Source organism: Oculina patagonica, chromosome 3 (assembly GCF_052425735.1).
Source record: "Oculina patagonica isolate OP01 chromosome 3, crgOcupat, whole genome shotgun sequence".
Classification (NCBI taxonomy): Eukaryota; Metazoa; Cnidaria; class Anthozoa; order Scleractinia; family Oculinidae; genus Oculina; species Oculina patagonica.
Genome location: NC_135760.1, coordinates 8,681,939 through 8,708,518, shown reverse-complemented (window position 1 = coordinate 8,708,518; position 26,580 = coordinate 8,681,939). Strand labels below are relative to the sequence as shown.

General features: G+C 42.1%; 3 protein-coding genes across 3 annotated transcripts in view; 2 read left to right on the top strand and 1 right to left on the bottom strand.

Moving 5' to 3' along the window:
- The window catches only part of LOC144646415 (nucleolar protein 10-like), a 43,494-nt gene that overhangs the window by 1,793 nt on the left and 15,121 nt on the right, over positions 1–26,580 (bottom strand). The gene's annotated exons all lie outside the window — the stretch shown is intronic.
- On the top strand, positions 2,821–10,150 carry LOC144646421 (uncharacterized). The gene is made up of 8 exons (XM_078506009.1): positions 2,821–3,500; positions 3,741–3,786; positions 4,602–4,796; positions 5,026–5,295; positions 5,849–6,124; positions 7,377–7,649; positions 8,588–8,758; positions 9,267–10,150. The coding sequence occupies exons 1-8, from the start codon at positions 3,171–3,173 to the stop codon at positions 9,644–9,646; spliced, it is 1,941 nt and encodes a 646-aa protein (XP_078362135.1). The 5' UTR covers positions 2,821–3,170; the 3' UTR covers positions 9,647–10,150.
- On the top strand, positions 14,239–26,568 carry LOC144646419 (uncharacterized). Its single transcript, XM_078506007.1, has 8 exons — positions 14,239–14,599; positions 14,845–14,890; positions 16,670–16,864; positions 17,094–17,363; positions 17,837–18,112; positions 19,318–19,590; positions 25,423–25,593; positions 26,111–26,568. The coding sequence occupies exons 1-8, from the start codon at positions 14,270–14,272 to the stop codon at positions 26,503–26,505; spliced, it is 1,956 nt and encodes a 651-aa protein (XP_078362133.1). The 5' UTR covers positions 14,239–14,269; the 3' UTR covers positions 26,506–26,568.

Genomic DNA, 26,580 nt, shown 5'->3' with positions numbered 1-26,580 from the left:
ATATGCTTAGTCTGCATTTTATAGCGTATTCCGTATTTTATACCTATTCCGCGGACTGAGTCCGCATTTTATACCTCAGTCCGTGTTTTATTCCCAGTCCGTCGTCCGTAGTCCGTAGTCCGCAGTCCGTATTTTATACTGACCGCAAGCTTAAGCTTTTCATTTTAAGTTGGTATACTTTTCTATCAAGTTTGGATATTTGAGGGAACCTTTTTAGGGTATATGGATAGTTTCCCACCACTTATAATTATTCTGTTGATTTCTGGTTGATTTCAAGCAATCATGGATTTTATTGATCACTCACTCAGCTTGCAGTTTTCATGTAAGATTAACCCATCAAGCAAATCTCAACAAGTTTTTTGAAATCGTACATTTATACCCAATAAATATTTTCAAAACTTCTGTGGTCTTATTAAAATTGCCTTCTGTGCATCTACAAACTTACCAGTATGAAAGAAGCCACGTCAAATACAGAAAGAATCTTGAATATAAAATCCTTACAGACGTTGTTTTGTCCGCCATCTTTAATCGATCTTCCACAATTCTATTCAACCGAGCAAAACAGGCAAGCAAAACAAAAGGGACGCGAGAACTCGCGTGGTACGCGGGACGAGCGCGGCGCGAGAGGTAAGCACGCGTGTTTCTCGCATAATTGTACCTGTACCTGACCTGATCGCCTGAAGGCTTATGTTTTGGAGTTAAAAAAACAAAACAAATAAATTAGCAAAAGAATAATGTTTGGAATAATTACATAGGGCGTAATAGCCTATTCCAGTCGTTCGGTTATTTAATTGGGGAGCAGAGCGAAAAACTAGAAAAGGCAAGACGAGTTGAAAAGTGGCAAGCTTGGGGCGAGAGAGTCCGCCCCTCCCATTATTTTTTCCGGCACTCGCCGATCGCCGTCTTTCGCGGTGCTCCCCAACGAAGCGAACGTCTGGAACAGGCTAAGAACATAACAGTTTTAAAATTAACTTAAGCAATGTTTCACCACAGGGAGACCACAACAGTAAAAAAAATTAAATAAATAAATAAAAGAATATTATTCACGTGGTTTCGTTCGTTTTCTGTGTTGTTTTTCTTTATGCGTAGTCGATAGACACGACAGCACTGTTGTCGTATGCTGAGCTGTCTTGTGCGCGAGCGCATTTCAGATATGCAAATTTCCTCTTTTCTTAATAATAATTGACAAGGGTGGCAACTCTTTCACCAAATGATTTGAACACGCTTTACGAAATCGCTTTGAACTCTTTTCTTTCTCGCCTTTTTGCGACAAAAATCGGCACAAAAGAATGCTGAATAAATTTTGAATACGCTCACCTGTCTGTTTCCTGAAAAGAAGCGTTTTCCAGAGAGAATTTGAGCTCCCTTTTAGATGTTTTCCTCGGGGGTTTTTTTCGTTATAGCTGCGGCCAGTTACCTTGGCACATTCGTCAGCGATTTACGCGCCATCTAGTGCGAATCAACTACGCTCCCTCCCTCGCAGAGATTTTTTGCGCGAACCATTCGAGGCTAATAACTTAAGAACTACACGGTCAAAGCTTTTATTTTTTATATATTTATTTTACTAATGGACAAAACAAACGATTAAATAGATTGTTTGTTCGATCGGGTAAAATTTTGAACCGAGCGGGAAAAGTAAGTGTTCGCGCAAAAAATCTCTGCGAGGGAGGGAGCGTAGTTGATTCGCACTTGATGGCGCGTAAATCGCTGACGAATGTGCCAAGGTAACTGGCCGCAGCTGTGACGAAAAAAACCCCCGAGGAAAACATCTAAAAGGGAGCTCAAATTCTCTCTGGAAAACGCTTCTTTTCAGGAAACAGACAGGTGAGCGTATTCAAAATTTATCCAGCATTCTTTTGTGTCGATTTTTGTCGCAAAAAGGCGAGAAAGAAAAGAGTTCAAAGCGATTTCGTAAAGCGTGTTCAAATCGTTTGGTGAAAGAGTTGCCACCCTTGTCAATTATTATTAAGAAAAGAGAAAATTTGCATATCTGAAATCCGCTCGCGCACAAGACAGCTCAGCATACGACAACAGTGCTGTCGTGTCTATCGACTACGCATAAAGAAAAACAACGCAGAAAACGAACGAAACCACGTGAATAATATTCTTTTATTTATTTATTTTTTTTTTACTGTTGTGGTCTCCCTGTGGTTTCACATCAACACATGTTCAGGTATGTTTACCACTCCTTGATTGGCCTCACATGCCAGTTGTCCAGTTTCTGAACTCTCCCTTCCGCGCCCAATACTAGTATAGGGGTTGAACGCAGTCCAGAGAAGAAAGGCGCGAAAATCTTCTCCCACCTGGGTTCAAACCCTATAAAGGGCGCGGAAGAGAGAGTTCAGGGACTGGACTAACATACCATACATATTAAGGTTGACAGAAAGAAAAAGAGAACATGTTTTGAGCAGAGTAGCAAAAACAGTAAACTTTATTTCATTCTAGAATTTTGCGCGTGATGTAGCCTCTCGTTTATATGTCTACCCGCCACAAATTGAAAAAAAATGGTATTTCCTTTCTGCAAGGCCAGCCGGTAAACGTATCATAATGTAAATAGACCACACACAGCCTGACAAAATAAAAAAATGTAGAAAAAGAAAACATGTTTTTTTCCCTCAGGTTACGTTTTTCAACTTCTGATAGTGATATCCGGATTTAATGCCCCGGCCCCTTTCCCAACTGTGATCATTTCGATGCCGAAGAAACAGATCTTAAAGATGCAAATTATTAAAACTATTTTCAAATTGAGGAAGCCTTAAAGAGGTAGTTTTCTAAAGTAGAAAATCACCAACGTCGAAATGATAACCTGAAAATAAACAAGGAGATGGTCATGGGTAAGGAAATAGAGACGGATGACAAACGACAAACTCAAAAGAGAACTTTATACTCTGTCATATTTTTAAACTTTTTTTATCAATCAATCAGTCTCATACTATTACTGAGTCCAACTGCGTTGATGATCTTATGTGATGCCCCCTTCCCCATAAAAGGCCACCTTTGATTACTTCGTTGATATAGATTTCAGATTCAAGCTGACATATTGATCTGAGAACCGTTCTGAGGCATGTAAATTACGACTGAGTCTAGAATTTCACCTTGGCTTTACGCCACTGTTATCGAAGACAACATAGTTCACAGGGTTAGTTCTTCACAACACTGCTGAACGAAACATGGCGGCGAGTAAAGCTTCTACAAAATCCTCCAGTGTCGTGCAAATTCTGCATCTTGTTTTCTCGATCCTCTCAATTGCCGTTCTCTCGTACAAAGTTTACTTCCTTGAGAGTGAGCTGTCGTTTATTCGGCACGAATTGTCCACTCGTGACAGTAACAATGTCATGACTGAGACGACGCCATCTTCTGCAGCTGCGACTGTTGACAAGCAATCTCGTGATCGCAGAAGTGATGGAAATGGTCGACTCAGCCAGAAGACGTCTAAAACAACTGCGGCAAAGCAAAATGTAAACGCTGATTGCCTTCAGAAGGCGCTAAACTATTTTCAGGTAGGCGAGTCACTGAGTTTTTTAAAAGTCATTTCTAATAATATTCGGAATATTTCCGACTTTATCAATTATGTTCCCGTGAGAGGGCATTAATTGATTAAGCAAAGGTCGACTTGTAAAAAGTCTATTGAAAAGTCTCTCTTGGCTGTTCAAACGGCGAAGAGCTGATTGAGAATTTTGTAGCAATTTTGAAGCAAATTTACTCTGAAATTATTTAATGTCTTCTTTTTATTGCTGAAGGTAAAGAACACAGTGAACGGAACTGGCAAGCTTGTCTGCATGAGAGGTCAGTATAGATCAGCTGTTTCCTTATAAGGAAATTGAACGCCGGTTTTCACCTAATCGGGGTCGGTTTCAAGAATGGCGCGAATGCGGCCCTAACACCTGGGGTAGTGAATTGGATTCCCGCAGATGTCGGGGGAATTTGGTATTTGTTAGAGGGACACTTGTGGTGTGTTCTTGGGGAAGAACATCTTACTCGAGCAATGCCTCTCTGCAACCAGATAAGCATAAATGGGTATCGAGAAACCTGAGCGAAAAAATACTAGCGTTGGTCCGGGGTTGGCGGGAAGGGGGGGGGGGGGGTACCCTATATTTTTTGGGTGGTGGTGTGCCGCTAGGACTCTGAAACCCTTACCCTATACTAGACCCTGTTCAGCTGATTTTGCAACCCTTTTCTAGACTAAACACCGGAAATTCCTACCCTATCCCAGACCTGCCGTTTTCAGAACTGTGTCACTATTTGTGTTTTTAATGGAACACCATCTGTCAACAACGTTGGTGTGATGATTTTGGACTTAATTCCTCATACTACTAATCAGTTATTCGGCAAATGATACCCTATTCTAGACCAAACCTCTCTGATTTCTATAACCTATTCCAGACTGAACTGCTTGAAAACCATACCCTTCACAGCGGCACATACCTATATAGCTCATACATGTGAGTGCCCCCCCCCCCCCACGGGGAGAATTAACAGTACCTCCTTCTGCCTTCCATAATAACCTTTCTATTAATCTTTTTTAAGAATGTACTAGTGAAGAACATGATACCAAAAACTTGAACACAATTATTAATAATTGGACCCCTTTTAAAATTTAGGTCCTCAGGGTCCACCCGGAGAACAAGGACCCCGCGGACGTCGTGGCCGTCCAGGCCCCGCTGGTAAAACCGGGCCACCTGGAAGAAGAGGTCCTCGTGGGTCTCCAGGAAAGAGCTCTAGCATGAACATAACATTCATTGAGAAGCTCGCTAAACGATTAGAGGCTTACACCCAAAGAGAGATGACAAAATTTGGTAAGTACGTCCAAACTCAACTCTATTCCCCCAAAAGGAATGGGGCTTTTAAGCTGTTCTTTTTTAAAAGGGTATGTATAACAATGACTGTTAAGTTAAAGCCCTTTTGAACCTTGTTTATTTACCAATTATATGGTTTTGGTTCGTGTAAAACTGTAGACACATGTCTCCGTGAAACCAGTTGTGCACTTTTTCAGAGCTTATCACACATACTTTCTCTCGTCCCCAGCTCCTCCTCGTTTCACGTCCAAGATTCCACAGTCCATCTCCATCAGAGAGGGCAGCAAGCTGTCACTGAATATTTCTACATTTGGAAATCCCGTTCCAAAGATTACGTGGTCTTTACAAACTAGAAACCATGGTAACCGAAGCCGATTTAAGGCTACCGCTGAAACCTTTGAGATCATGGCAGTCCGCTTCGAGGATCGAGGAAAGATCACGTGTCACGCAGAGAATTTGTTTGGTATTCAAGTGGCACATGTGAAACTTATTGTTTTTGGTGAGTCCGTTTCACTTGCAGTTACGGTAAATATACTTGGATTGAAGTGTACGGAATGCTGAACGGAATACTGATTACCTTTAAAACGCCTGCCTGCCTGCCGGCTTGACTGGCTGTTCGACTAGACTGGCTGACTGACTGACTGACTGAATGACTGATAGACTGACTGACTGACTGACTGACTGACTGACTGACTGACTGACTGACTGACAGACTGACTGACTGACTGACTGACTGACTGACTGACTGACTGACTGACTGACTGACTGACTGACTGACTGACTGACTGACTGACTGGCTGGCTGGCTGGCTGGCTGACTGACTGGCTGACTGACTGACCGATTGATTGGTTGGTTTGCTGGCTGGCTGGTTAGCTGGCTGGCTGGCTGACTAACTGACTGACTGACTGACTGACTGTCTGTGACTGAAGGATTGATTGGTTGGTTGGTTGGTCAGGACATACCCCTTGTCATATCCCCCCGATGCTTTTTTTGTCTCAGCTCTGGTCTAGCCTCAATCAAAAGATTATTAATCATTCTTGTCGTGACTATAGGACCACCAAGATTCGCCACCTCACCTCCAGGGCAAGTAATCGGCTTTTTGGGAAAAGTAACAAAACTGCAATGTAATGTGGTAGGTTACCCTTCCCCTGAGATCAAATGGAACAGGACGCCCGCCGCACCACTCCCCGAGAGTCGCAGTGCACTGAAAAAAGACAGTCTTTATATTAACAACACTGAAAACGGCGATGGCGGAGTTTACATCTGTACTGTGACGAACAAACATGGAATGATCATTCATGGGACGTTCCTGAAAGTCGAGCCTATTGGTAAGTTATGATTCAGTTACTCAGTACTTGGGCAGATGCAACTGAATTTTTCGGTGTTTCTCGAACTAGAGGTTGTCGCTACCCTTTTATTTTTAGAATAATCGTCGAATTTCCATTTAGCGGTAACCCTCGGGGCTGGAAATAGCCAGCGGCCGCAGAATCGAAATTCGTCAGATATATGGTAGAAACTTCACTTTATTTGAATACAAAAGCGTTTGGAACAGAATCATGGAAAAATGTAAATAACTTAATATGAAAGACTTGTGTTTAAATGTATTTATCAGTCGTAACCTTATTTGCTGTTGCGTTTTTTACAGTATATTACTGACAATGGTTTCGGTACTTTCATAAGATTGCCAATATCAGAGTTATCGTTTAATGTACAGTAAATCGTTTAAGTGGAAGGCGCAGAAACTCGGTCACATTCAGTCAGAAGTCTTAACCCTAATTATCTAAAGTTAGTTTTTTTTTTCTTATAATAATATTATGCTATCTTGGTTTGAGATTTACACACAGTTCCCGGGGGGGGGGGGGGTTCTCCCTATAATGGCCTATACGGGGAGGCTCCGCCCGAAAGGGGTACCTTTTTCAGGCTCCAGGTATATAAAGGGAAGGGATTTCATAAATTTAGGTATATGAAAGGGTAGTGAAATCTGCCATAATTATATTTCAAAAGGCCTTTCGAGCAGACGCAACTTTTGGCAGTATTGTCTTAATTTATTAAGCGCTACATAAAAATGACAAGAAAGCGTCCCGTTTTAGGTAAATGTGATGTCGTGTAGGTATATGAAAGGGGTGCCTTTTTGCAATAAAAGGTTTACAAAAGGGGTACCTTTTCTATAAAAATGGTATATAAAAGGGTAAGGGGTTGGATCTTCGGGCAGATCCTCCCCGTACAAAACTTTTTCGAGTCCCCCCCCCCCCCCCGCGGGACACAGTTCTCGTCTTCCAGTTCTTAACTACTTTACTGGCGCTATCAGATCAACTCGGGATGTTGTAAAACGCTCATAAAGCTTGCAAACAAATCGTCTTCTGGTGTTCTTCAACATCTCGTGTGATTTACGACCAAAGTATACCTGTACAAATCTTAGTCGAAAGTGCAAATTAGTAATTATTTTTCTCAATGAAGTCACAGCTTTATTAAAATTCGTTTCTACATAGCCTACGGGACAAGCATTTTCAAATTTGGTCTATATGGTTACAGTTGAATTGGTATTCAACACTATAGCAGTTGTGTTTCTGCTTTTCCTAGTCCTTCCTGTGTTCTCCACAATACCGCCGTCTTCAATCAATGTATCCGGTATTCGAGAATCGCTCCGAGTCAGCTGCTCCGCTAAAGGATCACCTCTACCAACAATCACGTGGTACAAAAATAACGTCAGCATGCACGTCATCAATAACGTCACCGAAGACGAATTTACCAGCGAGCTTGTGATTGGTGAATTTCAACCCGCAGACCAGGCCACCTACAGATGCGTTGCTCGTAACGTGTACAACGACACAGTGGAAGCAAGTTCAAGAATATGTAAGTCGCCAATACAAGTACATATTAGACTGTCCGTTTAATCACCTTGATATCATGATCAAGTAATTAACAAAACCGACTTAGTTTTTTAATATTCTCCGGCTTCGTGCGTAATATCGCTTCTCGTTTACTAGGCTTTACAAGAAAAATGTCTCGTCCAGTATTAAATGCCACTGTCCTTATGGCCAAACAATTCATACCAACCTAGATATTGGGTTATTAAGAATGTTTGGAAATTTCAACGCATTTTGACTACCGAGACTTGCCTCCTTACTACGGTTCTTCTCTCGTGTTTCCGTTTTGCGTTCGCTTTTGGCGATCATACGTTACTTAGGAAATGGCCCGCCCGCTGAGAAAATCCTAACGATGCCACTTTATATTACCATTATTACTGCCCTGTTTCTGCCATTTTTGCACACTGGTACTGCCGCTGTACTGAAATGAGTTTTAATATGGGTGGTGATCGGACATTTTAGGTTACATTGTAATCGAAAATAAGTTATGCATGCTTGGTGATATGCCCGGGTGGGCTGATATTTTCGGACATTATATATCATAGTTAAAAAAAAGGTTCACTTTAGGGCGCTATTTCCAATAAATGCCCCTATTCTAACAAGTGCCCCCTTCAACAATAAGCGTCCTTCTCCTATTTCAATTACAGATCACAGAGCCATCAGAGTACATTTAGATATTATTTATTTATAATTCATGGTTTATTTTCCTCTGAACTTTTCACATCATTCTCGAATAACAAATGAAATGATCTTTCAAGTGTCTCGACTGTTATTTTTACGCCAGATGTTTTTTTAGTCTTACACATTCAGTAATGCCAAAAAGGAAATAAGATCCCAATCACCAATGACGGCACTACCCAATATTATTAACCGAGTAGTAACTCAAAGTTTAGTTGTTTTTTGTTACTGTTGTTTTTCCTGCAGCTTTAATTAACTGTGGCAACCCAGGTAGGCCAGAGAATACAGTGCTTATCGACAGCAACCACTGGGTAGGGGAATACGTCAGATATCTCTGTCATCCGGGATATACAATGTTTGGTCCCGCAGTCAGACGATGCCTGCCCAGCGGTAACTGGAGCGGAAATGCAGTGCAATGTAAGAATTTGATACAGTGAAAATGAGTCAGGGTTCTAATCCGACTCTCACTCAGGCCGAATTCAAATCGAGTATATAAAAGCCGTGGGCAGTTGACAAATGTATTACTAAATCATCAATTGGAATGTGGCAAACGGTTCAAAATGTCTCAACTGACATAAGACAAATAGCACAAAACTGGAAGTTCAAAAGATGACCGTTGTGGCTAACTTGGCTCCAAGGCTTAGGGGAATAAAACAAAAGAAATGATCTTTTACTTCCGTTAACCACGATGTAATTTTATAACTTACTAAGCACGGTTTCTTTCGAAATTATTTGGTCTTCGTGAAATTATTTTTTCACCCTGCTATGAACCGAAGAGATAACTGCGTGATTATGACCAAACTTTCAAGTTAACTGGCAGCTGCCCCAATTTGCAGTTAATTGCCGATAAATTAATGTTCTCTCCATCTAACACTTGCCTGTATGGTTAAAATTCTCTTTCTAATCCTTGAACTGACTTTTTTAGGTACTGATAAACCGGAATGCTTCGATCATACGGTGATAGATGATGACACAAGGCGAGTGGGATATAAACCAGGTACTTCTGACAAATGTGACAACAATCTCGAAGAGGGCTGGTACAAGTTTCTAAACGGAAAACAAATGAGTACCGTGTATGGTTATAGAAACTACTGTAACACAGATTACACTGGGTGGTTAACTGGGGGGCATCCGTCAGTTGAACAGGGGAGGGTCACTCGAAAAGTGTGTTTTGGCTATAAATCGAGTTCATATTCTTTTCCTTGTACCTATTCCACATACATAACGGTACGCAACTGTGGCTCATTCTATGTCTACAAACTGAAACCCACTCCACGCTGTAACCTTCGTTATTGTACAAACTAAGTGTTTTGCAATAGTCATGAGCTTTACAAACAGTACTTGATCCCTAGAATGTAATAATGAAGCTCATCTATAGGTCGTAACACTAAAGCAAGGGATCATTTCGCGGGGCAATTAAATCTGTACTTGTATCAAACAAAGTGTATTTGACAAAATAATAAATAACGTTTTCGTTCTGTGTTGGGACTGTTATAACGCTACGTAATACTGTAAACAGAATTAATACTGCGAGGGTTAGGTTATAGTTGCACAGAAGCCATCATAACAACTTATTACATCAGCGAGATTTTTCTCTTTGCTGTGCCAGACTGTGCCTTTTAAAATTATTGCACAGAACCGAAAAAAAATCGAATATCGAATGTTTTGAGTAAAATATAACACTCATGAGGCGATTGCTCAGATGGCTACTGCTGTAATCCGAATTTTTACTTTCGGAGGTTTTTTTTAATTTATTAATGATTGTAAATGTAGTTGTTTTTTACCATTCAATAAAATGTTCTGCCACTAGTTATTTGTTTCATTCTTTTAATGATTTTTTAAGTACAGTTTCTCAGATAATAAAATTGAAATTGATCTTCGCAGCTGTTGTGCAAGTAATGCAATAGTGAACCAGAACGCCCGGGAAGAGATATACTAATCCAATCCCATACAAATGCTTTAAAGCGAGTTACGAAGCCACAAAGCCATACTTGTACACTGCCTGTGGAGGCAGTGTTGCCTCTGTCATTCTCTTAAGGTCGCGCGGGACCCTTGCTCATTAATAAATTCGTTAGCCAAATTTCTTGACGGAGTGCTATCTTGTATAGCTTTAATTCACTACATTTTGAACATCGATTCCTCTAAAATTTAACAAGGATATTCGGGGATGATAGAATTACATCATGATTGTCCTTTTACTAAGAGATGACCGTTGTCTGTGATGTTACAAGCCCTTAAAAGTTTAACTGCAGATAATGCGATTTTGTGTCCAAGTTTTCAGCTAGAACAGCACACCAAATTTAATGATTGTATAGCTTAGTGATAAATCAGAACCTCTTTTGTGCTACCACTAGAACGAAATGTTCGATTTCAAAAACTGCTACAAGTTAATCGCTTCTAAGAGAGCAAAAATGTGAAATCTAAACTTTAAATCGTGCTATCTTCATTTTGAGAAGGAAATTTAAAAATTCGCTCTAGTCATAGCACAATAGAGTACACCAAGTTTATGTTCCTCGTGAATCAACTCTTGAAATTGTATATCGACGGAGAAAACTTGGACACAAATTTGCAGGTTTTGAGGCTTCCGAAGACCTTCCGAGTCAATGTTTACAACAACGTGTGATATATTCAAAGCTGTGAATCTAATTATGATAATTCCCTATGTTCCAGCGCACGTGCACAAAGCTGAAAACAATTACTAGTAATTACTTGTACAAAAGAGTTTAGAAACAAACATTCTCATGAATATTTCATTTGTTGTCGGCTTCAGTCGTCCGGCAGTTCGTGCATACTCTTTAAATAAATACATACTAATGATTGCAAGGGTCCTGCGCGACCTTAAGTGATTAAAAACTCTTCGCACTATCATGTTTCGATCCTAGTTTTCGTTATCCCGCATTTACTTTCAGTCCTTCATTCTCGCATGTACACGCAAATTCTAATAACTTGTTTGTTCTCATGCGCATGAATCTCCTCTCCTCTCAACAATAATCCTATTTCTTCAATCTCCTCCTCTGTCATCTTACTCTTTTTCCTCTCCAAAACACTGGTCCCCGTTTTTCCTTTCCCAGAACACTACTGGCTGACCGACGAAGCTTTTTCCTTTCGTTGACATGAGCACGAATCTCCTCGTTTCTTTGTGTTTTCAGTTGGAAAGCAATCTCCTTTTCGCCTAACGCTGAGCATGTTGATTTGATTACTCCAAATTTTAACCTCGTGTTGAAGACGTTTTCCAAGCGATACTCTAAGAAAATGAACCAAAGTAAAACTTGTTACAGTGTATCTGCCAAAACAACAAACAGTATGTCAAAGCGTCCTGTACAGTCCACAACAGGTTATTTATCACTCCTAGCCCCTCCCTTAGGGCACCGAGCCATCGGAATGTGAAAAGCAAAAAAAAAAAAAAATAACATTCTTCACACCTTTTTCAGTTGGAAAGTAATCTCCTTGACTGTATTAAAGGTACTTTACCGAGGAAGATCATAATTATAATTGTTCGAAACGGTAAACTTTGAACAAGTTTTTTTCAAAAATTTGAATTAATAAGTTGACATTGGTTAAAAATATTGTTTTTGGACGTACGTTTCGTCCACTACTGTTGCCTTGAAGAAGGCAACAGTAGTTGTTGCCTGAAGAAGGCAACAGTAGTGGCCGAAACGTCCAAAAACAATATTTTTAGCCAGTATCAACTTATTAATTCGAATTTTTAACATGCCTGGCTACAACCCAAACATTTTTAAGTTTTTTTCACTCTCTTCGATATCCCGATGAGATAACAAACATCAACGTAATACGAACCGACAACAATAAAAAAAGGTCTTATACAGCCGTTGCGTTACGTTTACATACGGTCACCTGCACAGTTTTGGTTCGCTTTTAAACGCATTTAATATGCTTAGTCTGCATTTTATAGCGTATTCCGTATTTTATACCTATTCCGCGGACTGAGTCCGCATTTTATACCTCAGTCCGTGTTTTATTCCCAGTCCGTCGTCCGTAGTCCGTAGTCCGCAGTCCGTATTTTATACTGACCGCAAGCTTAAGCTTTTCATTTTAAGTTGGTATACTTTTCTATCAAGTTTGGATATTTGAGAGAACCTTTTTAGGGTATATGGATAGTTTCCCACCACTTATAATTATTCTGTTGATTTCTGGTTGATTTCAAGCAATCATGGATTTTATTGATCATTCACTCAGCTTGCAGTTTTCATGTAAGATTAAGCCAGCAACAAATCACAGCAAGTTTTTTGAAATCGTAAATTTATACCCAATAAATATTTTCAAAACTTCTGTGGTCTTATTAAAATTGCCTTCTGTGCATCTACAAACTTACCAGTATGAAAGAAGCCTCGTCAAATACAGCAAGAATCTTGAATATAAAATCCTTACAGACGTTCTTTTGTCCGCCATCTTGAATCGATTTCCCACAATTCTATTAAAACGAGCAAAACAGGCCAGCAAAACAAAAGGGACGCGAGAACTCGCGTGGTACGCGAGGCAAGCGCGGCGCGAGAGGTAAGCACGCGTGTTTCTCGCATAATTGTACCCTACTATTTAACTTTCCTTACTCTTAGACGTAATCGCCTGAAGGCTTACGTTTTGAAGTTAAAAAAAAAAACAAAACAAATGAATTAGCAAAAGAATAATGTTTGGAATGATTAAATAGAGCGTAACAGCCTATTCCAGTCATTCGGTTAGTTAATTGGGGAGCAGAGCGAAAAACTAGAAAAGGCAAGACGAGTTGAAAAGTGGCAAGGGGGGCTTGGGGCGAGAGAGTCCGCCCCTCCCCTTATTTTTCCGGCACTCGCCGAACGCCGTCTTTCGCGGTGCTCCCCAACGAAGCGAACGTCTGGAACAGGCTAAGAGCATAACAGTTTTAAAATTAACTTAAGCAATGTTTCACATCAACACATGTTCAGGTATGTTTACAACTCCTTGCTTGGCCTCACATGCCAGTTGTCCAGTTTCTGAACTCTCCCTTTCGCGCCCAATACTAGTATAGGGGTTGAACCCAGTCCCGAGAAGAAAGGCGCGAAAATCTTCTCGCACCTGGGTTCAAACCCTATAAAGGGCGCGAAAGGGAGAGTTCAGGGACTGGGCTAACATACCATACATATTGAGGTTGACAGAAAGAAAAGGAGAACATGTTTTGAGCAGAGTAGCAAAAACAGTAAACTTTATTTCATTTTAGATTTTTTTTTGCGTGATGTAGCCTCTCGTTTATATGTCTACCCGCCACAAATTAAAAAAAAAAATTGTTATTTCCTGTCTGCAAGGCCAGCCGGTAAACGTATCATAATGTAAATAGACCACACACAGCCTGACAAAATAAAAAAATGTAGAAAAAGAAAACATGTTTTTTTTTCCCTCAGGTTACGTTTTTCAACTTCTGATAGTGATATCCGGATTTAATGCCTCGGCCCCTTTCCCAACTGTGATCATTTTTCCCAACTGTGATCATTTCGATGCCGAAAAAACAAGAGGCAAATAATTAAAAGTATTTTCAAATTGAGGAAGCCTTAAAGAGGTAGTTTTCTAAAGAAGAAAATCACCAACGTCGAAATGATAACCTGAAAGTAAACGAGGAGATGGGTAAGGAAATTGAGACGGATGACAAACGACAAACTCAAAAGAGAACTTTATACTCTGTCATATTTTTAAACTTTTTTTATCAATCAATCAGTCTCATACTATTACTGAGTCCAGCTGCGTTGGTAATCTTATGTGATGCCCCCTTCCCCATAAAAGGCCACCTTTGAATACTTCGTTGATATAGATTTCAGATTCAAGCTGACATATTAAACTGAGAACCGTTCTGAGGCATGTAAAGTACGCTTGAGTCTAGAATTTCACCTTGGCTTTACGCCACTGTTATATAAGACAACATAGTTCACAGGGTTAGTTCTTCACAACACTGCTGAACGAAACATGGCGGCGAGTAAAGCTTCTACAAAATCCTCCAGTGTCGTGCAAAGTCTGCATCTTGTTTTCACGATCCTCTCAATTGCGGTTCTTTCTTACAAAGTTTACTTCCTTGAGAGTGAGCTGTCGCTTATTCGACACGAATTGTCCACTCGTGACAGTAACAATGTCATGACTGAGACGATTCCATCTTCTGCAGCTGCGACTGTTGATAAGCATTCTCGTGATCGCAGAAGTGATGGAAATGGTCGCCTCAGCCAGAAAACGTCTAAAACAACTGCAACAAAGCAAAATATAAACGAAGATTGCCTTCAGAAGGCGCTAAACTATTTTCAGGTAGGCGAGTCACTGAGTTTTTTAAAAGTCATTTCTAATAATATTCGGAATATTTCCGACTTTATCAATTATGTTCCCATGAGAGGGCATTAATATAATTGATTAAGCAAAGGTCGACTTGTAAAAAGTCTATTGAAAAGTCTCTCTTGGCTGTTCAAACGGCGAAGAGCTGATTGAGAATTTTGTAGCAATTTTGTAGCAAATTTACTCTGAAATTATTTAATGTCTTCTTTTTATTGCTAAAGGTAAAGAACACAGTGAACGGAACTGGCAAGCTTGTCTGCATGAGAGGTCAGTATAGATCAGCTGTTTCCTTATAAGGAAATTGAACGCCGGTTTTCACCTAATCGGGGTCGGTTTCAAGAATGGCGCGAATGCGGCCTAACACCTGGGGTAGTGAATTGGATTCCCGCAGAAGTCGGGGGAATTTGGTATTTGTTAGAGGGACACTTGTGTTGTGTTCTTGGGGAAGAACATCTTACTCGCACAATGCCTCTCTGCAACCAGATAAGCATAAATGGGTATCGAGAAACCTGAGCGAAATCAAAGAGCTCTTCGAGCCACGACTGAATTTTTTTTCACCAAGTTTTACGTTTGGTTTTCATATCTTGAATATATATGAGCAGCAAATGTTCAAACATTTCTTTGATGCAATTAAAAAAGCAAAAAACGAGGAACTTGCGTGACAATTGCAGACAATCGGCGGCTGACCCCACAATGTCTATTACATTGAAATAAGATCTTTTCATTCCACGTGACTGAGATTGTCGGATTAGCTCAGTCGTGTAGGTTTCAGGATGGAGCGAGAGAGGTCGTGAGTTTAAAACTCAGGTGTCTGTGCTTTTCCCCCCTTTTTTTCTGTTTTTACCCCATAGCAGTGAAATGGTTTGTTTATTATATCGCTCCATAGGGATACATTGGAGAATAAAAGCATTTACATGTAAGCCGTACAGTAATAACGCTGTAAATAAATATATCAGAACATATAGACTGATTCAGGTAAGTATACGAAAGAGATCGATCGGTGCATCGCTTTTGCGGCTCTTAATGTGGTAGATAAACTTGTTTATCGTAGTTGAAAATTCTGGCGTTATCTTTGCAATAGGAATTTATCTTATGCGAGGAATGCGAGTGTCAGTTTTATTTATCAAGCGTTTGCGTGCGTTACAAGCAGCTGTAATGTATGCAAATATCGCATGTTGCAACGCTTTTGCGGCTCTTAATGTCCACTTTTTCGGCGGTCAAGTACCTTCTCCATGTAATTTTCAGCCGCATTTTGTTTCTTTCCTTTTGTCTTCCTTGTTAAACCTTAAAAATAGCCTTATTACGGTCGCTTTGCTACACTCTTACTTCTCTTAGCAAAATGTTTACAGCTGATGGACCAACCAACCAACCAACCAACCGACCGACCAACCATGTGAGTGAAGTTGGGCTACTCACTATACTCCTGAATTGAAAATTCAGTCGTAAAAATACTAGCGTTGGTCCTGGGTTGGCGGGAAGAAGGGGGTACTCTATATTTTTGGGGTCAGGTGGTGTGCCGCTAGGACTCTGAAACCCTTACCCTATACTAGACCCTGTTCAGCTAATTTTGCAACCCTTTTCTAGACTAAACACCGGAAATTCCTACCCTATCCCAGACCTGCCGTTTTCAGAACTGTGCCACTATTTGTGTTTTTAATGGAAAACCATCTGTCAACAACGTTGGTGTGATGATTTTGGACTTAATTCCTCATACTACTAATCAGTTATTCGGCAAATGATACCCTATTCTAGACCAAAACTCTCTGATTTCTATACCCTATTCCACACTAAACTGCTTGAAAACCATACCCTTCACAGCGGCACATACCTATATAGCTCATACTTGTGAGTGCCCCCCCCCCCCCACGGGGGGTGGGGAGGTGCAAATGACAAGACTCCCACCTTGTTATTGGAGAATTAGCAGTACTTCCTTCTGCCTTCCATAATAACCTTTCTATTAATCTTTTTTAAGAATGTACCAGTGAAGAACATGGTACCAAAAACTTGAACACAGTTATTAATAATTGGATCCCTTTTAAAATTTAGGTCCTCAGGGTCCACCTGGTGAACAAGGACCCCGCGGACGTCGTGGCCGTCCAGGCCCCGCTGGTAAAACTGGGCCACCTGGAAGAAGAGGTCCTCGTGGGTCTCCAGGAAAGAGCTCTAGCTTGAACATAACATTCATCGAGAAGCTTACCAAACAATTAGAGGCTTATACCCAGAGAGAGATGACAAAATTTGGTAAGTACGTCCAAACTCAACTCTATTCCCCCAAAAGTAATGGGGCTTTTAAGCTGTTCTTTTTTAAAAGGGTATGTATAACAGTGACTGTTAAGTTATAGCCCTTTTGAACCTTGTTTATTTACCAATTATATGGTTTTGGTTCGTGTAAAACTGTAGACACATGTCTCCGTGAAACCAGTCGTGCACTTTCTCAGAACTTATCACACATACTTTCTCTCGTCCCCAGCTCCTCCTCGTTTCACGTCCAAGATTCCACAGTCCATCTCCATCAGAGAGGGCAGCAAGCTGTCACTTAACCTTTCTACATTTGGAAATCCCGTTCCAAAGATTACGTGGTCTTTAAAAACTAGAAACCATGGTAACCAAAGCCGATTTAAGGCTACCGCTGAAACTTTTGAGATCATGGCAGTCCGCTTCGAGGATCAAGGAAAGATCACGTGTCATGCAGAGAATTTGTTTGGTATTCGAGTGGCACATGTGAAAGTTATTGTTTTTGGTAAGTTTGAGATGACTGCCTGCCTGCCGGCTTGACTGGCTGTTAGACTAGACTGACTGACTGACTGACTGACTGACTGACTGACTGGCTGGCTGGCTGGCTGGCTGGCTGACTGACTGACCGATTGATTGGTTGGTTTGCTGGCTGGCTGGTTAGCTGGCTGGTTAGCTGGCTGGCTGGCTGGCTGGCTGACTGACTGACTGACTGACTGACTGACGGACTGACTGACTGACTGACTGACTGACTGACGGACTCACTGACTGACTGACTGACTGACTGACTGACGGACGGACGGACGGACGGACTGACTGACTGACTGACTGACTGACTGACTGACTGACTGACTGAAGGATTGATTGGTTGGTTGGTTGGTCAGGACATACCCCTTGTCATATCCCCCCGATGCTTTTTTTGTCTCAGCTCTGGTCTAGCCTCAATCAAAAGATTATTAATCATTCTTGTCGTGACTATAGGACCACCAAGATTCGCCACCTCACCTCCAGGGCAAGTAATCGGCTTTTTGGGAAAAGTAACAAAACTGCAATGTAATGTGGTAGGTTACCCTACCCCTGAGATCAAATGGAACAGGACGCCAGCCGCACCACTCCCCGAGAGTCGCAGTGCGTTGAATAAAGACAGTCTTTATATTAACAACACTGAAAACGGCGATGGCGGAGTTTACATCTGTACTGTGACGAACAAACATGGAATGATCATTCATGGGACGTTCCTGAAAGTCGAGCCTATTGGTAAGTCATGATTCAGCTACTCAGTACTTGGGCAGATGCAACTGAATTTTTCGGTGTTTCTCGAACTAGAGGTTGTCGCTTCCCTTTTATTTTTAGAATAATCGTCGAATTTCCATTTAGCGGTAACGCTCGAGGCTGTTGACTGAAAATAGCCAACAGCCGCACAATAGGAATTCGTCAGATATATGGTAGAAACTTCACTTTATTTGAATACAAAAGCGATTGGAACAGAATCATGGAAAAATGTAAATAACTTAATATGAAAGACTTGTGTTTAAATGTATTTATCAGTCGTAACCTTATTTGCTGTTGCGTTTATTTACAGTATATTACTGACAATGGTTTCGGTACTTTTATAAGGTGGCCAATATACAGCAAATCGTTTAAGCGGAAGGCGCAGAAACTCGGTCACATTCAGTCAGAAGTCTGAACCCTAATTATCTAAAGTTAGTTTTTTTTTCTTATAATAATATTATGCTAGCTTGGTTTGAGATTTACACACAGTTCCCGGGGGGGGGGGTTCTCCCTATAATGGCCTATACGGGGAGGCTCCGCCCGAAAGGGGTACCTTTTTCAGGCTCCAGGTATATAAAAGGGAAGGGATTTCATAAATTTAGGTATATGAAAGGGTAGTGAAATCTGCCATAATTATATTTCTAAAGGCCTTTCTAGCAGACGCAACTTTTGGTTGTATTGTCTTAATTTATTAAGCGCTACATAAAAATAACAAGAAAGCGTCCCGTTTTAGGTAAATGTGATGTCGTGTAGGTATATGAAAGGGGTGCCTTTTTGCAATAAAAGGTATACAAAAGGGGTACCTTTTCTATCAAAATGGTATATAAAAAGGGTAAGGGGTTGGATCTCCGGGCAGAGCCTCCCCGTACAAAACTTTTTCGAGTACCCCCCCCCCCCCCGGGACACAGTTCTCGTCTTCCAGTTCTTAACTACCTTACTGGCGCTATCAGATCAACTTGGGATGTTGTAAGACGCTCATAAAGCTTGCAAGCAATTCGTCTTTTGGTGTTTTTTTAACATCCCGTGTGATTTACGACCAAAGTATATCTGTACAAATCTTAGTTGAAAGTGCAAATTAGTAATTTTTATTCATGCCTACGGGACAAGCATTTTCAAAATTTGGTCTTATTCTATATGGTTAGAGTTCAATTGGTATTCAACACTAGCAGTTGTATTTCTGCTTTTCCTAGTGCTCCCTATGTTCTCCACAACACCGCCGTCTTCAATCAATGTATCCGGTATTCGAGAATCGCTCCGAGTCAGCTGCTCCGCTAAAGGATCACCTCTACCAACAGTCACGTGGTATAAGAATAACGTCGGCATGCACGTCATCGATAACGTCACCGAAGACGAGTTTACCAGCGAGCTTGTGATTGGTGAATTTCAACCCGCAGACCAGGCCACCTACAAATGCGTTGCTCGTAACGTGTACAACGACACAGTGGAAGCAAGTTCAAGAATATGTAAGTCGCCATTACAAGTACATATTAGACTGTCTGTTTATTCACCTTGATAAATCTTAAAATCTCTCGTCCAGTATTAAACCAGCAGTCCTTATGAACAGCGGCATTTAGGCAAAACAATTCATGGCAACCGAGACTCACCTCCTTAGTTTGTTCTTCTTTCGCGTTTCTGTTTCGCGTTCGCTTTTGGCGATCGAACGTTACTAAGAAAATGGCCCGCCCTCTGAGAGAATCCAAACGATACCTTTATTGCCATTATAACTGTGGTGTAATCTGTTATGTAACAATATTTCCCAGTAGTCTTTGCGGCACGGTGTTGCGACCTCGTGGTCGACCATGTAATGTTCTATTACTCGCTTGATTAAAACTGTTGTGTTGCTGTTCGCATCTGCCTGTTTTATGGCCCAATAATACCACATGGTGTCAGAAGCGGTTTCCAACGAACCATGACGTCTTTTCGAGTGCAGTTACCAGAAAAGTTTGACTTTAGTCGTCAAGAAGAGTGGCCGAAATGGAGCAGAAGATTCGAACGCTTTCGCCAAGCATCTGGTCTGGTGAAAGAAGACGAAGAGAGTCAAATAAACACGCTGATCTACGCGATGGGAGATCAAGCTGACGATATTCTAAACTCCTTCAAGCTGAGTGCTTCACAATTGAAGCAGTACCACACCGTTAAAACGAAGTTTGATGAGCATTTCGTGGTTCGCCGAGCGGGCAAAGTTCAATCAACGCCGCCAAGAAGAAGGCGAGACAGTTGACACATTCATCACAGCACTGCATACGCTCGCCGAACGCTGCAATTTTGGTACTCTGACAGACGAGATGATCCGAGACAGAATTGTGGTAGGCCTTCTAGACGCGAAATTGTCGGAGAAACTTCAGCTCGACCCCGAATTAACGCTGCAAAAAGCAATCGATCACGCGCGACAGAGCGAAGCCGTCAAGAAGCAACAAATCCTAATGCGAAATGACTTCAAGGAATCTTCGGGAACAAAGAATGAAGTCGATGCGGTGAAAGCGGAGAAGACGCCGAAATTTAGAAAAGACGACTCGTCTGGAAGTCCGAGCGAAACTCCCAAGAAACCGCCGACTCGTCCACCATTGAACCGCTGCGACCGCTGTGGGAGATCGCCGGGTCACGCGCGACAATACTGCCCGGCTAGCTCCGCGACATGTCACAAGTGCTCGAAAAAAGGTCACTGGTCATCTGTTTGCAAGTCCACGCACACTGTCGGAGAAATCGAAGAAGATTATGCCTTTCTCGGAGCTATTGGGACTGAGAGAAACGAAGACATTTGGTCTGTAGACCTCACTCTAAATAGCTCTCTTGTCCGCTTTAAAATTGACACCGGAGCTGACGTCACTGTCATCCCCGAGAGCGTCTACAAAAAGCTGAAACCAACTCCGGCCCTCATTCAATCCAGCAAGACCCTGTTTTGCCCAGCCCATACATCCCTTCCCGTTCTTGGCTGCTTTATGGGAGTGATCAAGAGAGGAGAAGAATCTTCATTGCAGGAAATATTTGTGGTGACTGGAGCACGCATAGCTCTCCTTGGCCGTCCAGCTATAGAGACGCTAAAAATCGTCCAAAAGGTCAATGCAGTGAAAGCAGAGGAAGTTAAAGAAAAATTCCCAAATCTCTTTAAAGGTCTTGGAAAACTTGATGGTCCCGATTACCTCATCAAGCTCAAACCTGACGCGAAACCACACGCAATTAGTACCCCAAGGAGAGTACCTGTTCCTCTTCTTTCGAAAGTCAAAGAAGAACTCTCCCGGATGGAGCAAATGCAAATTATTTCTAAAGTGGATGAGCCAACGGAATGGTGCGCCGGGATGGTAGTGGTCCCAAAAGCCAATGGCAAAGTTCGAATATGCGTGGATTTAACCAAGCTTAACGAAAGCATCCTGAGGGAGTATCATCCCCTTCCCAGTGTCGACCACACCTTAGCTCAACTCGCTGGAGCAACCATTTTCAGTAAGCTTGATGCCAATTCAGGATTCTGGCAAATCGGCTTATCACCAGAGTCAGCTAAACTCACCACTTTCATCACGCCATTTGGCAGGTTTTGTTTTAACCGCCTACCATTTGGAATCAGTTCAGCCCCTGAACACTTCCAGAAGCGAATCTCGCAAGTTCTTGAAGGAACTGATGGTGCTCTTTGTCAGATGGATGATATCCTCGTGTATGGCAAATCAGTGAAAGACCACAATCAGCATTTGGAAGCAACTCTTCACAAGTTACAGGAGGCTCCCCTTACTCTAAATGAAGACAAATGTGAATTCTCAAAACCGTCAGTTGAATTTCTGGGGACACTCGTCGACGCTGAAGGAGTGCATGTTAGCCCCAAGAAAATTGAAGCCATTTTGAAGATGAAAACACCTCAAGACCAGACAGAATTAAGAAGATTCCTCGGCATGGTAAACCAACTAAGCAAGTTCCAGCCACAAATTGCAGAGCTATCCAAGCCACTGAGAGACCTACTGAGTTCGAAAAGTCACTGGTTATGGGGTGATGCCCAACAGCAAGCATTTGCAGCCCTGAAAGAGAGTCTCACCTCCACCCCAACCCTAGCCCACTATGACGCAGGTCGCCAAACGAAACTTTCGTCTGATGCGTCGTCATATGGACTTGGAGCGGTGTTAATGCAACTGCAAGATGATGGCGAGTGGCGCACCGTCGCATACGCCTCGCGAGCCATGAGCCCCACTGAGCAGCGTTACGCTCAGATAGAAAAGGAAGCTTTGGGGATCACCTGGGCCAGTGAGCGCTTCGCAGACTACCTAATTGGCCTGGAATTCCATGTTGAGACCGACCACAAGCCTTTAGTACCCCTGCTGAGTACCAGAAACCTTGAGGATCTACCAGCTAGGGTGCAACGATTCCGTATGCGAATGATGAGATTCAACTACTCTATCTCGCATGTACCTGGGAAGGCCCTTTACACAGCAGACACCCTTTCCCGGGCACCCTTAGTTAGACCGCTTGACCGAGACGAAGAGAAGTTTGAGGCGGAGGTACGAGCTTATGTCGACTCGATCGTTAAGTACCTACCAGCAACTGACGACCGACTGGAAGACTTCAAGTCCCAGCAACAACAGGACGAGATTACAAGACAACTCATCACTTATTGTTCTGAAGGTTGGCCAGAGAAATCCCAGCTTCCTGGTCCACTTAAAGTGTACTGGCCTGAAAGGAGCGACCTCACAGTACAACATGGCCTGTTGATGAAGGGAAATCGACTGGTTGTCCCCTTGTCCATGAGAATAGATGTCCTTGAAAGGTTACATGAGGCACACCAGGGTATTACGAAATGCCGTGAGAGAGCCAAAGCATCTGTATGGTGGCCTGGCCTGAGCCAACAACTTGACGAAGTGGTCAAGAAATGCCCTACCTGCATCAAGGAACGCATAAATCCAGCAGAACCAGTGATCCCATCCGAATTACCAGATCGACCCTGGCAGAAAGTGGCAGCTGACCTATTTGAACTAAAAGGTCATCCCTACCTGCTTGTCATAGATTATTTTTCTCGTTACGTCGAGGTGGCGAAACTTTCACATACTACTTCACCAGATGTGACTGTGCACCTTCAGTCTATGTTTGCAAGACATGGTATTCCTGAGCAACTCATCTCGGACAATGGGCCGCAATTTTCATCAACCTCATTCTCCAAATTTGCTGAGGACTATGGATTTACTCACATTCTTACTAGCCCCAGATACCCGCAAGCGAATGGCGAGGTCGAACGCGCAGTTCAGACCGTAAAGAATCTACTCAAGAAATCCCCAGATCCTTACAAAGCACTCATGGCTTACCGTGCCACACCCCTTGAAAGCGGCTTAAGTCCAGCAGAACTGCTGATGGGAAGGAAGATCCGCACTAGAGTCCCTACTTCACCAAGTAACCTGAAGCCCTCTTGGCCATACCTTGAGCAGTTTAGAGAGAAAGACGCTTCACTGAAAGAAAGACAGAAGAGAGACTTTGACAGGCGTCATTCTGCAAAAACCCTCCCTGACCTCCTTCCTGGAGAGCGTGTCTGGTTACCGGGCAAAAACGTTGAAGGGACTGTGGTGGACAGAGCTGGTCCCCCACGTTCTTACATAGTCGAAACTCCCAAGGGACAACTAAGGAGAAACAGGCGCCACCTGAATCGTCTTCCAGAAACACCTCATGCAGATACCAGCACAGCCCTTAGCTTGTCTTCTCCTGATGTTCAGACTGCTAAGTGCCCAGACCCAAATGTCCCAGCTACAGCTGCCTCGACCCCTGTAGCCCCTTCAAGAACCACCCGAAGTGGTCGTGAGATAAGACCCCCGGAGCGTTTTAGAGACTTGTGACTGTGAACCTAAGCGTTGATCTTGTAAACTTTGTTCATTTACTGCAGTTATTCATGAGTTAATGATTTGAACTGATTGTCTCCAGACTTGAGAGCGAACTTTGATTATTTAGGATTTAGCTTATTTCTAACTTAAGGGGAGATGTGGTGTAATCTGTTATGTAACAATATTTCCCAGTAGTCTTTGCGGCACGGTGTTGCGACCTCGTGGTCGACCATGTAATGTTCTATTACTCGCTTGATTAAAACTGTTGTGTTGCTGTTCGCATCTGCCTGTTTTATGGCCCAATAATACCACAACAACTTTAGTGCCATTTTTGCACACTGGCGCTGTAAGTAAGCTTTAAGAAAGATTAGTGGTGATCGGACTTTGGTGATATTTCCAGGTGGGCCCACAGGGCGCCCAGACAAACTGTTTGTGTATGGACTGTGCACATTTACATTTTTATAGAGAATGTATGGAATTTACTAAATGGTTTGTAGAATTGCGTATAATGCTGCAAAACATTAACAAATTTGTTCTGAAAAAATGTTAAGTTTCCTACCTTTTATGTAGTGTCGTTCTGTTGGCTCCGGCTCGAAGTGGCGAATTGGAGTCGATTGAAGGGTATTTTGCTTTTGCTGTTTACTATACATCTAATTATATGGAAAGGGTGGAAACTCCAACAGCTCCAAAGTAGAACACTTCCAGCGCCGAGCCGATTTTCGGCCTGATAATCCCATCGCACAGCTTTTAAACTACGCACCAGAAAAGAGGAAGGCTTGACGAATCTTCTCGTATCATTTGATCGAAAATTTATCCAAACGGTCCGGAACAAGCCCTCGAACGAAAATGGGTATCCAAAATTTTTAAGCCGTCCGAATGCGTAGCACCAATTTGTGGTGCCAAAGGGAATCGCTATTCCCCAACGATGCGCCGTTTGTTTTTTAAGTCAGTATGAATATTTCATAATTACTTCGACGCATACAAGTTACAACGACGCACATTAAAATAATAACAATGCGTCGCTTTTGGCATCGCCGTCGTAATTGTCATTTGCGCGAGGGTCCTAAGGTTGTGACGCACCATTGACATCACTCCCTATACTATTGAGTATTGCTTTTGCCTTTGCCTCCCTATCCACGAAACAAAATCTTTAACGACCATTGTTCAGTTGTATCCAATCAGAAAGAGGCTGGAGAATAGCGTTTTCGCTTGGTACTACGCATTCGCACGGCTTAAAAATTTTGGATACCCGTTTTCGTTTGAGGGCTTGTTCCGGACCGTTTGGATAAATTTGGAGATAACCCTCTCCAAGTCCGGTGTTTACATCATTCTCGTATAACAAAAGAGATGTGTCTCGACTGTAATTTTTACGCCAGATGCTTCTTTAGCCTTACACATTTAGTAATGACAAAAACGAAATAAGATCCCCATCACCAATGACGGCACTAAGCAATATTATTAATCGAGTAGTAACTCAAAGTTTAGTTGTTGTTACTGTTGTTTTTCCTGCAGCTTTAATTAACTGTGGCAACCCAGGTAGGCCAGAGAATGCGGTGCTTATCGACAGCAACCACTGGGTAGGGGAATACGTCAGATATCTCTGTCATCCGGGATATACAATGTTTGGTCCCGCAGTCAGACGATGCTTACCCAGCGGTAACTGGAGCGGAAATGCAGTACAATGTAAGAATTTGATACAGTGAAAATGAGTCAGGGTTCTTTTTTGATTTTCACTCAAATGGAATTCAAATCGAGTATATAGAAGCTGCAGGTAGTTGACAAATGCATTGCTTAAAGAATTAATTGGAACGTGGCAAATGGTTCAATTTCAACTGACAAAAGACAAATAGCACAGAATTGGAAAGTTCAACAGCTAACCGTTGTGGCTAGCTTGGCTCCAAGGCTTAGGGTAATAAAACAATTAAAAGAAATGATATTTTACTTCCTTTAACCACGACGTGATTTTATGACTTACTAAGCACGGTTTCTTTCGAACTTATCAGTTTGGTCTTCGTTAAATTGTTTTTCACCTTGCTATGAAACGAAGAGATAACTGCGTGATCAGTTATGGCCAAACTTTCAAGTTAACCGGCAGCTGCCCCAATTTGCAGTTAATTGCCGATAAATTTATGCTCTCTCCATCTAACACTTGCCTGTATGGTTAAAATTCTCTTTCTAATCTTTGAACTGACTTTTTTAGGTACTTATCCGGAATGCGTCGATCATACAGTGATAGTTGATGACACAAGGCGAGTGTCATATAGGACATATAGCCCAGGTACTTCTGACAGATGTGACAACAATCTCGAAGAGGGCTGGTACAAGTTTCTAAACGGAAAACAAATGAGTACCGTGTGTGGTTATAAAAACAACTGTAACACATATTACACTGGGTGGTTAACTGGGGGGCATCCGTCAGTTGAACAGGGGAGGGTCACTCGAAAAGTGTGTTTTGGCTATAAATCGAGTTCATATTCGTATTTATCTTATCCTTGTACCTATTCCACATACATAACGGTACGCAACTGTGGCTCATTCTATGTCTACAAACTGAAACCCACTCCAGGCTGTAATCTTCGTTATTGTACAAACTAAGTGTTTTGCAATAGTCATGAGCTTCACAAACAGTACTTGATCCCTAGACTGTAACAATGAAGCTGATGAGTTGGT

Bases quoted from the DNA above. Each gene is read 5' to 3' on its own strand.
- LOC144646421 (XM_078506009.1), top strand. From the start codon at position 3,171: ATGGCGGCGAGTAAAGCTTCTACAAAATCCTCCAGTGTCGTGCAAATT. The intron at 3,501-3,740 runs GTAGGCGAGTCA...TTATTGCTGAAG, and splicing joins AGGCGCTAAACTATTTTCAG to GTAAAGAACACAGTGAACGG. The intron at 5,296-5,848 runs GTGAGTCCGTTT...TCGTGACTATAG, and splicing joins TGTGAAACTTATTGTTTTTG to GACCACCAAGATTCGCCACC.
- LOC144646419 (XM_078506007.1), top strand. From the start codon at position 14,270: ATGGCGGCGAGTAAAGCTTCTACAAAATCCTCCAGTGTCGTGCAAAGT. The intron at 14,600-14,844 runs GTAGGCGAGTCA...TTATTGCTAAAG, and splicing joins AGGCGCTAAACTATTTTCAG to GTAAAGAACACAGTGAACGG. The intron at 25,594-26,110 runs GTAAGAATTTGA...TGACTTTTTTAG, and splicing joins GAGCGGAAATGCAGTACAAT to GTACTTATCCGGAATGCGTC.